The sequence below is a fragment of the Brassica napus genome, chromosome A8 (assembly GCF_020379485.1).
Source record: "Brassica napus cultivar Da-Ae chromosome A8, Da-Ae, whole genome shotgun sequence".
NCBI lineage: Eukaryota > Viridiplantae > Streptophyta > Magnoliopsida > Brassicales > Brassicaceae > Brassica > Brassica napus.
Genome location: NC_063441.1, coordinates 2,546,594 through 2,559,196, shown reverse-complemented (window position 1 = coordinate 2,559,196; position 12,603 = coordinate 2,546,594). Strand labels below are relative to the sequence as shown.

Sequence of the window (12,603 nt, the reverse complement as noted above, 5' to 3'; positions counted from 1 at the left end):
ATCTAATCACATAATACGAAAACTTCTATATTGTCCACAATGTCTGATATAATTTGTTTTGTTAATAGTGTTGATATTGGTATAGCACGTTAGTTAACGGTAGATGTTATAAGTTGTAGATCCTATAAAGGTCAATTACGTTTGGTATTATATGTAGATAAAAAAGTGAATCCAAAAAAATATTAGAAGTAAAAGAGAGATTACAATATATTTCTAAATGTTGGAAAATATTATTTGGTTGCTATATAATAGGAGTTCAATTATAATATCTAGTTATATATAATAGGTTGGACTAAAAATGAAAGGGTGCAGTAACCTTGTATAAGTAGATTTTTCAAAACTGCTTCCCTTTTAATAGAATAGATCCTTTTCTTTTCCGATTTGTTACATATATTTCTTTAAACTAAGGGCATGACCGGTTTTCCGGTGTAACCCGCAAACGCAGCTTTTGCGGTTGTTAGCAATTGTTGACAATTTGCAACAATCACTCAAACCACTCTAAACTGCTTCAAACCATTCTAAACCTTTTAAATTCAAAATTTTGTTCCAGTTAGCATTTACGGTTGCAGTAGGGTAAATTTTTTTCTTTTTTTAAATCAATATAAATTCAAAAAAAAAAAAAATTTTGAAATAATAGAAATACTAAAACATATCTGCTATATTTTAATTTATATTATAATTTTTTAAGATAAAAATATTTTCTATAATTTTTAAAAACTAAAAAATATTTTTTTATAAATATTTTTTTTACTTATTATAATATTATGATGTTTCGTATTCTTATAATTATATAAAATGTAAATATTTTTAATTTATTATTTTATCGATGCTGTATTTGATGGTTAACCAGTCATAACTATCCTGTAAACATACTAATTTCTAACCGCAGTACCAGTCGTACAAATCTCTTAGAACCGCTTAAAACCGCAATCACCTGCATCTGCAAACTTCCGCAACCACTGCGGTGTAACCAGCCAGGGCCTAAGAATCGAAGAATTGCTTGTATATATATACTATGACTTGGATTGGTAACCACTAGATGAATGGAAAAAATGAAAAAAATAATAAACAAAAATTCATTTGAGGAATTGAAAAAATAAGAAAATATTTTTTTTTTCACTCTATCACAGATAATTTAATGTGTTCACACTAATATTTTTTTAATTAACTCAATTTTTTTTCTTGCATTTTTAACATTTGTATTAAGTGAACTAAAGTTCTCTTCGTACAACTACTCAATAATATCATTTTGAAAGAAAAAAATGATTAAGATTCACAACAACTAAAATGATAGAATCGTAATGTTTTTAGAAATTAAAAATTTTGTATTTTGCCAAACTTAGCCATGGTTGAGGCTTATGTACATGAAGTCAATAAATAATTGTGATTGGTTAAGAATTAAAGAAATTGAGGTAAAAAATACCACACACAAAGTCGGATCTTTAGTTAAACGAAATATTGTTTTTCTTTATGGAGTTTTCATATCAGACCAAAAATTAGAAACATAATCAGACTGCAAGAAAAAAAATAAAAAATCTGAAAAGTTTAACTTTTTTTTTTTGGGAAATCTATTGAAAAATATAATTCAGGTGTTGGATGAAGAGATCACATTATTTGCTACGCAACTCTAACACTTTACACTCAATTGTATCGTGTTTTTATTATATTTATCAATCATGTCTTATAAGAAAATACATTACTGGTTTTAGATTACGTCAACTTTGCAACATGCTCAAAAATATTGACACGATTCTCAACCATTTTTATTGGTATTTAAGTATAGTCCAATAATTATGTGTGTTAAATAAACCGAGAATATTTGTTTTATATTTATTTTATTTTGCTTTATATTAGTCAAAGAAAATAAGTCTAGGTAAAACATATGTATCCAATGAACCAAACTGAACTAGATTTGAAAGCAATGTTAAACACAAACTAAACTGATTAAGTACTCTAAACGTTTAATATCCAGATAACCAGATCTGAATCTGATCGAAACTAAAATATTGTGGATACCAAAAATATTTGAATCATAATTATATATTTAATATGTTAATTATTTTAAATTTTACATCTACTAGATATTCAAAAATATGAAAATATCTAAAAATTATCAAAATAGTCGCAAGTAAATATCTAAAAATAACAAAAAATATTCAAAATACTGAAAATATTTATTTGTTCTCCATCCAAATATTTAAATTGAACTAATTTTATGTTTTATAATATTTTATTTTAATATTATGTATATTATATTTTTGTTAAAAAAAAATAATTAAAATGGATATCCGAACTCAAATCCGAACCAAACCCGCAATGCTTCGAACGAAATCCAAACCACAATTTGTAAATATTCGAATACGATTTAAATTTTTAACCTTAAAAATCTGAAATCTGAATAGATTAACTGAATCCAAACAGATATATGAATGCTCATCCCAAGAAAAAACTATACAACAAATCTTTTAGTACATCATACAATAAATAATCTAATAAACAATTTTACTGCACGCTTAGCATGGGTTACTACCTACTGAGCTGGAAAACATTCAAACTCTTTGGTTGTTTTTTTTGGACTTCAATATCACCTACTTTCCATGGACGCAAAATGAGATTGCGGATTCGTTAACTAGAAATGCACGTTCTTGTCATAGATCCTTATGCTTTATTGGTTATTCTATTCCGGTCTAGCTCCCGAGACCACCTCAAGTTTGAGTAATAGAATAGTCGTTTGCAGTGAAAAAAAAAGGATGGATTACTACCTAGTAAAATTCTTTATTAAATACAACTTGTTTTAAAAAGCAACGAAGAAATTAATGATGAAAAAACGTAGTTGGAAAAGAAATACGTATTTAACAATCCCCAATTCAAACAAATAACATTTCAAGTATCTTCACTTTAATTTCAGAATTGTTTTTAGGTAAACTGTTAAATTTAATATCAGAATTGATTGCATATATCTATCAGAGAAATACGTTTCTATGAGTTAAAAAGAAGCAATTAAGCATTAAATTAAGCATTAAATGATGGCATGAATTTCTAACAAATCCAAATGGAAGCAACCAACTTTTTAGGTATTACTTGTTGATTACTGGTTGGAGAACATTAATTTAAAATCATTAAATTTTATCCAACGACTTCAAGAGATTATCAAGAGAGAGTTAGTGGAAAATGAAAAATATATACATCATATGCATATATATAAGTCCAAAGAAAAATACATCACTTAAGGTGATTTTAAATGATTTCAATCTATTATTACATATACACATCATCTAGTGGTTAGGTTACACGCATCTATATTATTAAAACTGAAGTACACTTTAGTAATGTTTGGAAACATGAATAGTACTATAACTGAAAATTGTTTGGAAACGAAGATAGCAGTACTACATTAATAGTATTTCCATATTTCACTCATATTAATTATATTGTCTTAACAATATTTCACATCATTAATTATATTACCATAATAATAATAGTGTAGATTTTATTTAGTAGTTAATCAATATTAGTTTTGTGTCAATTATAAAATCAAAAAAGTAAAATAACTGAGTTTTGTATAAGGTTAAACGTTTGTTTTAATTTGTTTTACTATAACATTTTTTTTTCAATCAGTGGAAAATTACGTAGCCAAAAACATAATTCAAAAACATGTTTAGTGAATAAAATCATAACTTAAATCAAAATAATAAAAATGAATTACATTCATTGTCACTTAATTTTTCACTCAATATAATTGCTTACTAAATAAAAAAAACTCTTTCAGTTTCACTTAATTTAGCAAAACACATAAAAAATATCATTTATATTAGTTTATAAAATCAGTTAGGCATGAACACTAAATATCCATACGAGTCGTTCCTTTCGGGTATCGTTTTATTTTGTTTTAAAATTACTCACTTCTTGAATATTATAAATTTATGTGTAGGTTTTGAGTTGAATCATTTTGAGTCTGGATGAGTTTGGTTCTGATGTATATGACCCTAAAATATCTAAATAACCAATGTATTTGAAACGGGTTTGGATATTTGTACCAAAAATAACCATATTATCTGATTCGATCCGAATCTTTTGAATACAATTAGTTATATTACGACATATCTAAAATATAAAACACTAATTATGAAAAACAAATATTAATGTATAAAAATATAAGTATAGTTTTATTTTAGTAATTTCATTAATTATATTACTTTAACAATATATCACATCATTAATTATATTTACCGTAAAAGTAATAATGTAGATTTTTATTTATTACTTAATCAATATTAACTTTGTGCAATTATAAAAAAATAAAAATGTAAGATAACCGAGTTTTGCATATGGTTAATAGTTTGGTTTAATATGTTTTACTAAAACTTTATTTTGTCTTAGTTCCAGTTGGTGAAAAATTACATAGCAAAACACATAATTCAAAGGCATAGTTTATATGAACAAGATAATAATTTAAATCAAAATAATTAAAAAGTATTACATTTATTGTCACTTAATGTTTCACTTCATATAACTATTTTATTAAATAAAAAATTCTTTCTATTTTTCTTATTTTTGCCAAATATATAGAAAGAGTTTCCTTTTTAATCTATTTGCAAAATCAGTTAAGTATGGACATTCGGATACTCATTGAGGTACAAGTTGTTTCTTTCGGGATTAATTTTTTTGGATTTTTAAATTAGGCGCCACTTGGATATTATAAATTTATGTATGATGCTTGAGTTGGATCCTCTCGGGTCTGAATGATTTTGATTTTGATGTGTAGAAATATAAAAATATTTAATTAACCAATGTATCTGAAAATAGTGTATATTTGTACCAAAAATAATCTTATTACCCGATTCAATCCAAATATTTTGAATACAATTAGTTATACGACGACACATCTTAAATATATAACACTAATGATAAAATAACGAATAATTTATAAAACCGTAAAAATTAACACCCGCACGGGCGTGCGGGTCAATCTCTAGTCATCTTGTTAGATTACAAGCAAAAACACACATCCCAGAAATATAAACTAAAAATACCGAATTTTATTAGGCTTATAAACTAAAAAGTAGCTGCCAAAAGAACTAAAAATGATATTATATAGTCATTGCAAGTTTGATCAATTTTAAATTATGTTTAAGACAGTAGCTAGCGCATATATTTTTAATGTTTACGAGCATATATATATATGTATAATCGTGAGATCTTGAAACAAGGTCAATCCCATTGAAAAGATTTGAGTTCTGATTTCTAACCTGATGGTGAATCTTTCAGCATTAGATTTGGTTGTTATTGGCTCAAATCTATACTATTATTTGCGAGGTAAAGTTTTAGAATCGAGCTTTCACGTTAAAAGTTAGAGTAGTTAATATCGTTTATACCTTTAATGAATAAAATGTATAACTAAATTAAAAAATAAAAATGAAATTTTAATTTATTTGATTAGATGTTTGATTAAAATTAATAATAGTAAGAATTATCCAAAATCTGAAAATATAATTAAAAAAAAAAGATAATTTTTGTATATATTGTATTGTTATCTGAAAAAGTCTTTTAGTAAAAAGTTAAAAACATGAATTATATAACAAAATATTAATCCAATAAATTTTTTAATTATATAATTAAAATAGAATATTTAATTATCCAAAATCTAAAAATATAATTAAAAAAAAGATAATTTCTATATATATATATATTGTATTGTTATCTGAAAAAAAATTTAGTAAAAAGTTAAAACATAAATGATATAATTATATATTAATCAAATAAAAAAAATTTAATTATATAATTAAAAATATAATATTAAGTTATTTTAAGATTTATTTTAGTATAATAAATATAGTATACAAAGAACTTTTCAAAAATTATGAAAATGTATAAGCCCGCATCGCGGGCAAAACACCTAGTTTGAATTTTATTTATCAACATTTATAAAAGTAATAACTCACTAGACATGTTTATTTTTGTCCGATAACATTGTTTTAACTGGTTTTAAATTCTAAATTTGTTTACAGAGTCAGTTTGAGTCTGTAAAAGTTGATGACAAAAAAAAAAAAAAAAAAAAAAAAAAAAAAAAATTCTAAATTTGTTATAAAAATTGGTTATAACGTTATATATTTATTTAAACCGGAACAAAGTATACAATTCATCATAATATTTTAGGTTCAAAATCTGTATTAATCTCTTTCTATCTGTAGGCACACACAGGAATACAATATTCAGTAGTATGCCAAAACATAGGAGTATTTCTACAATGTTACATACTTAATCATCCTTAATCATACTCACCAACTGTTATCTATAATTTGTTTACTTCAAAGGTTCTGCTACAGCATTCAATTGAATTTAACCAAAACCTGCACCCCCAAAAAATGATCTCACTACCGTTGAAAAAACCGACCTTATGAAAATAAAAAAAAATAAACAGATCGTAAGTTTAACAAAACGTAATAAATTAAGACAATAAATACGTGGCAGAAAAATGATCTCATCACTACCCCCATTTTCAGATTCAAAATTCAATTTCTTTAACTGTTTCACTTCTCATGTGATCTATTTGCTCTCTTTCTCTCTCTCTTCTCTACACTCTCTACAAATTAGAACTTTGATAGCATTTACTCTGTTTCTTCAACAAAGTTACTTCCTTTTCTTTCGCCGGAGATCATGGGCGGCTGCACCTCCAAACCCTCTACCTCCGGCAGACCTGATAACCCTTTCTTCCCCGGCAACGACTACCCCCTAATTCACAATTCTACCCCCACCAATCCCACCCCTTCCGCCGCAAAGGCCTCTCCTTTCTTCCCCTTCTACACTCCCAGCCCTGCCCGCCACCGCCGCAACAAGAGCCGTGACGTCACCGGCGGAGAGAGCAAGAGCGTGACGAGCACGCCGCTCCGTCAATTACGGCGCGCGTTCAACCCTCCCTCTCCGGCGAAACACATCCGCGCGGCGCTACGGCGGAGGAAGGGAAAAAAGGAGGCCGCTTTAGCGGCGGAAGCGACGGAGGCTCCGCCGCAGGAGGAGGGAGAGGAGCTAGGGCTGGACAAAAGGTTTGGTTTTGCAAAGGATTTCCACAGTAGAGTGGAGTTGGGCGATGAGATTGGTCGAGGGCATTTTGGGTATACTTGCTCTGCTAAGTTCAGGAAAGGTGAGCTCAAAGGTCAAGTGGTTGCTGTTAAGATCATCCCCAAATCTAAGGTAGAAATAAAAATAAACTCTTTTTTTTTTTTTTTTGATGATTGCATACTACAAAACATAATTGTTTTATGATTCATTGTGTGGTTAGATGACAAGTGCAATAGCTATAGAAGATGTGAGAAGGGAAGTGAAGATTCTACAGGCTTTATCTGGACATAAGAATCTGGTTCAGTTCTATGATGCATTTGAGGACAATGCTAACGTCTACATTGCCATGGAGTAAGCAAACTTTTGTTACCTGATGAATCAGTTAGATTTAAAGAATTAAAGTAACTTGAATTTTGCAGGCTATGTGAAGGCGGTGAACTACTTGACAGAATACTAGCAAGGTGTGTGCTATTTTAAGTTTAAAGCATTTGGAAACATATGGTTAGAGATTGGTTCTGAAGTTTTATATTGTTTTTTCTGTAGGGGAGGGAAGTACTCAGAGGATGATGCAAAACCAGTGATTATACAAATACTAAACGTTGTAGCTTTTTGTCATCTCCAAGGAGTTGTTCATAGAGATCTTAAACCAGAGGTGAGTCACCGTTTTTTTTTTTGTGTGAACCAGAAAGAAGATTATCTCTTTAATGTTTTCTTTGATCATCAGAACTTCTTGTACACTTCCAAGGAGGAGAACTCTCAGCTTAAAGCCATAGACTTTGGCTTATCAGATTTTGTCAAACCAGGTTCGTTATCATAACCATATTTAACTATGTCAACTACTCCATCCGGTTCATTTTATATGTAGTTATAATTTTTTTTCAAACAGATTAAAAAATCATTAAATTTCATCGTTTACCCTTAATTAATACATTATTTTGTTTTATTATGTTAATTAAAGAGCTAAAAAAATAGAGATAAAATTGGAAAAATTAGCAATTAAATGCATTGAAAACATACATTTAAAATGAAACAAATTTTAAATTCTAGAACGACAACTAATCTGAAAAAGAGGGAGTATTTCTTTTTATTATGGATAATAAACTAAAAAATGGTCTTTTGTGTTCTTTAATTTGAAAGATGAGAGACTAAACGATATAGTTGGAAGTGCATACTACGTAGCACCTGAAGTTCTACACAGATCATACACAACAGAAGCAGATGTATGGAGCATTGGAGTCATAGCATACATTCTACTATGTGGCAGCCGTCCGTTTTGGGCAAGAACAGAATCCGGAATCTTCAGAGCTGTTCTTAAAGCTGACCCTAGTTTCGATGAAGCTCCTTGGCCCTTCTTGTCCTCTGAAGCTAAAGACTTTGTTAAGCGGTTATTGTTTAAGGATCCCCGGAGAAGAATGTCAGCTTCCCAAGCCTTGAGTCAGTTCCTTTTTGTAATCTCATACCTCTTTATATATAGATACATGTCTTTTCTCTTTTGGTAGTCACAGTTCCTTTTTTATATTTTTACAGTGCATCCTTGGATCCGTGGTTATGATAGGGATATGAATGTACCGTTTGATATCTTGATCTTTAGGCAGATGAAGGCCTACTTGCGGTCTTCTTCATTGCGCAAAGCTGCTTTGAGGGTATGTTTTTAAGCACTGAAGAACATTGTCTGAAGACTAGTTTCTCACCATTGTGTTCTTTCTTTCTACAGGCATTGTCCAAGACACTAATCACTGATGAGATTATTTACCTGAAAACTCAATTTTCTTTCCTCTCACCGAACAAAGATGGCTTCATCACTTTGGGAAGCATTAGATCGTCACTCTCAAGCAATGCCACAGATGAAATGAAGGAGACTCGAATCCCAGAGTTTCTTGCTTTGGTAAAGAAACGTTTAGTAGATACTATAAACGGTTTTGGTTGTATAATGCCTCTTATCAATGACTTGTCATTTTCTTACAGCTAAATGGGCTACATCACAGAGGAATGGACTTTGAAGAGTTTTGTGCAGCGGCAATAAACGTTCATCAGCATGAGTCGCTTGACTGTTGGGAGGAGAGCATTCGTCATGCTTATGAGCTGTTTGAAAGGAATGGAAACAGAGCTATCGTTATTGAAGAACTCGCATCTGTAAGTTAAGCAGTGTTTGCTTTCTTTGCCTATTAAAGATGACAACATGTTCTTTTCTGAGTATGCAGGAACTTGGGGTTGGACCAGCTATAACAGTACATTCGGTTCTACATGATTGGATAAGACACACAGATGGGAAGCTGAGCTTCTTTGGGTTTGCTAAACTCTTACATGGTGTCTCTGTTCGGCCCTCGGTTAAAACTACACGGTGAAGAACCAACACACTGACAAAGCCAAAAGAGAGGATGTCAAGATCTTATACTTTGATTCTTTGGTTCAGTAGTGAGAATTGTAAGAGGGAATATAAAGAGAAGTTGTACGAAGACTTGTTGTAATAAAAATAGTAACCACAGTGACTCTCACTCTCTGTGTGAAGTCAAGAGAAAGATAAAAGAGGGAATTTTACCCACAGTGACTCTCACTCTCTTTGTGTCTCTGTTGAGTCGGTTTATCTCCAAACACACATCCAGCAGAAATATACAAAAAGGCATTCATTGATTAATGAAAGAATCATGTGAGATTTTGGACTACAAAAAGAACATAATATTGAACTACAGAATAATACAAACTCAAACTATTATCAGTACCGAAGCTTGAACATGTTTGAGTTGTATCAGTTTGTTCTCATCTGAGAGGCAGAACTCATCCAAGATCAAACAAGACTTTCCTCAAAGTACATACTAACACGTAGTACCTCGTAAATTTGCCGCAACAAAAACTTATACAGAATAGCACTCATATTTCTTTACTTAAAAAAAACATTGAAGTCCCAAAAGACAACAGTGAAAGATATAAAAGAACAATTTCATTAAAGATTTTGAAACTGAACATAATACAAACTCGAGCTATTATCATTACCGAAGCTGAACCTGTTTCAGTTGAATCAGTTTTCTCTCACACGACAGTGAAAAGTGTAGAATCCATTGATTAAAGAAAGAATCATATGATTATGGACTACAAAAATACAAATATTTGAACTGAACTAAGAAAAATAATACAACTGAAACTCTTATCAGTTATATCATTACCGAAGCTGAACCTGTTTGAGTTGCATCAGTTTTCTCTTATCTGATTTAAAAAGAAAAACTGATCCAAGATCAAACAGGACTCTCCTCAAATATAACATACGAACTAGTCAGTACCTAGTAATCATTGACTGATCATCATAATCATAATCATCATAATCACATGAGAAGAGAAGCCACAAACTCAGCATCAAGGTCGGCCAAACCTTCAAAAATTGTATCCAAATCAAGATTAGCTAGATCAAGATCAAGCAGGTTTTGATCATTCAATCCTCCTCCTGCAGCAGCAGCAGGTGATAACAGAGCGTTCATGTTGTTGCTGCAATAATTTTCAGAAACAGCCTCAATCTGATGATGATGATCATCCTCACCATGAGGAGTTGCTGATAAAGAAGCAGCGTTGTTGTTGTTGAAGAAACTGTCACAAACAGCGATGATCTGATCATCCTCTGTACTGATCAGCGTTGTTTGATCATTACTCATGTCCTCCATCTTCTCTCTTTGATCAAAATCAATAGCTTCATCCTCACGCAACCTCTCCGCAGCCTTCCACAGTATCTGCATGGACTCCATCGCTTCCATGATTTCTTCCCGGCTCTTACCCGCAAGAAGCTCCTCGTCCTCCCACCAGTAGCCGAGACCGAGTTCCTTCCGAGCCATGCAAACAGCGATGTCCTCCCGCATCTCTTTGCTGTCTTCCGGAACAGGAGGAGGAGCGGGCCTTTGACCGGAGAGATACGCAGAGACCACCGAATCAACCGAGGAGTGACCGAAGGAGAAGAAAGAGACGTTGGAGTGGGAAGAAGAAGGAGTTGCTAAGATAGCGATCTGAGCGTCGCCGAGAAGACAGAGCTGTGCGGCCTTACTGAAGAGACCATCTCTTCTCTTCGTGAAAGTTACAGCCTTTGAGCTTTTATCTGTAATCTTCTTTATCTCTGCCTTCCTCTTCGTTCCTCCTCTTTTCACCATTGTTCGAAGAAAACGAAACCCTAGTTTTCAGTATTACAGAGATTAGACGAGTGTAGAGAAGCTTTAGAACAAAAAGAAAGCAAAGTAAACACTATCTCGATCTATTTGGTCGGTATATATAGGTTACGTTGTTGTAATTAATTTATCCGCTAACCAGTCATTAAAATTAATTAACTTAGACTGTTTCCTTTTTTCAGACTACTCAGTAACTAAACATGGATTAACTTACGATATTGCCTTTTTTACAAGTAACATCAAAACCAAGACCGGTTCGATTAAACCTCCTTCATTTACTCATACTAAAGTTGGTTCGACCGTTCGAGTGGTTAAAATAAATAAATTACCGAACCGAACCGGTTCTCTTTTTTTTCCCTGTTCTTTTCTAGGGTTTTTGTATCATCAAAACCCAAACCGGTTCGATTAAACCTTACTCATACCAAAGTTTGGTTCGAGTAATGGAAATAAAATAATTTACCGAACCGATTTTCTTTCCCCAAAAATTGTATTAGCAGCCCCTTATCTTCTTCTTTCTTTTCGTTTCTTCTCCCTAGATTTCGAATAAGGAATTAGGTTTTCTAATCTCTCTCAACATTATTCGAATAAGGAATTAGGAGAATAAGTAACATTAAACCCAGACCAATTTGACTAAACCTAATGATATACTCGTACCAACTCGTACCGGTTTGATTACCGAACAGATTTTCTTCCCCCAGCCACATTGCTACGACAAACTTCGTGAAGGGTACCAGAATGAATCTTGAGATAATTTTATTATCGAACAGAAGGGTACACAACAGAACCCAAAATTTTATTATCCAAACCCGGACAAGTAAAAACGTGAGATAATTTTTTGGTGAAAGTTTTAATAATAGCATTTACTCATTATCTAAAGTAGGCATGAGCATAAAATACGTAACCCGAAACCTAAACAAAAATAATTGTTTACCCGATCTGAAATATAAGAAATACCAGAATGAATCTTGTAAAGTGGTACAAAATATATCCAAACTCGAAGTGCTATTATCCGAACCCGAATGGATAATAGCACTTTGAGTACCTGAACGCGAAGTCTAACTTAATGTTTTTTGTTTTGTTCAAATAGTTTTATATTTGACAAATATTTTACATGTTTGTTGGAATAACTTATACTCATAAAAATATCAATAATAACATGTTCTATCATATCATGAAATATTAAATTAATTAACTAATAATATTTATTTTATCTTTTTTTTGTAAACAATTTAAACAGGCTCATATAGACTCTGCAAACATAATATTTATTTTATATTATATATATAATATCTAATTTTAAAATAACTATAAAGTATCTTAAAATTAGACTGCAGACTCATATTTTAAAATAACTATAAAGTATCTTAAAATAATATTTATTTTATCATATATATAATATATA

The 12,603-nt window shown here is 30.9% G+C and overlaps 2 protein-coding genes across 2 annotated transcripts; one reads left to right on the top strand and one right to left on the bottom strand.

The window, feature by feature from the left end:
* The first annotated feature begins 6,498 nt into the window (after positions 1 to 6,498).
* Positions 6,499 to 9,601, top strand: LOC106439069 (CDPK-related kinase 8-like). Its single transcript, XM_013880416.3, has 10 exons — positions 6,499 to 7,191; positions 7,280 to 7,410; positions 7,479 to 7,520; positions 7,603 to 7,711; positions 7,784 to 7,862; positions 8,197 to 8,493; positions 8,587 to 8,702; positions 8,774 to 8,944; positions 9,025 to 9,192; positions 9,261 to 9,601. The coding sequence occupies exons 1-10, from the start codon at positions 6,658 to 6,660 to the stop codon at positions 9,402 to 9,404; spliced, it is 1,791 nt and encodes a 596-aa protein (XP_013735870.2). The 5' UTR covers positions 6,499 to 6,657; the 3' UTR covers positions 9,405 to 9,601.
* A 693-nt stretch (positions 9,602 to 10,294) lies between these two features.
* Positions 10,295 to 12,220, bottom strand: LOC106442111 (agamous-like MADS-box protein AGL97). Its single transcript, XM_013883839.2, has one exon. It carries the CDS (start codon positions 11,184 to 11,186, stop codon positions 10,377 to 10,379), a length of 810 nt encoding a protein of 269 aa, XP_013739293.2. The 5' UTR covers positions 11,187 to 12,220; the 3' UTR covers positions 10,295 to 10,376.
* Positions 12,221 to 12,603: the final 383 nt, after the last annotated feature.

Excerpts from the sequence above, each read along its gene's own strand:
- LOC106439069 (XM_013880416.3), top strand. The coding sequence starts at position 6,658 with ATGGGCGGCTGCACCTCCAAACCCTCTACCTCCGGCAGACCTGATAAC. Across the intron at positions 7,411-7,478 it reads AACGTCTACATTGCCATGGA|GCTATGTGAAGGCGGTGAAC; the intron begins GTAAGCAAACTT and ends TGAATTTTGCAG. Across the intron at positions 7,863-8,196 it reads ATCAGATTTTGTCAAACCAG|ATGAGAGACTAAACGATATA; the intron begins GTTCGTTATCAT and ends TTAATTTGAAAG.
- LOC106442111 (XM_013883839.2), bottom strand. The coding sequence starts at position 11,186 with ATGGTGAAAAGAGGAGGAACGAAGAGGAAGGCAGAGATAAAGAAGATT.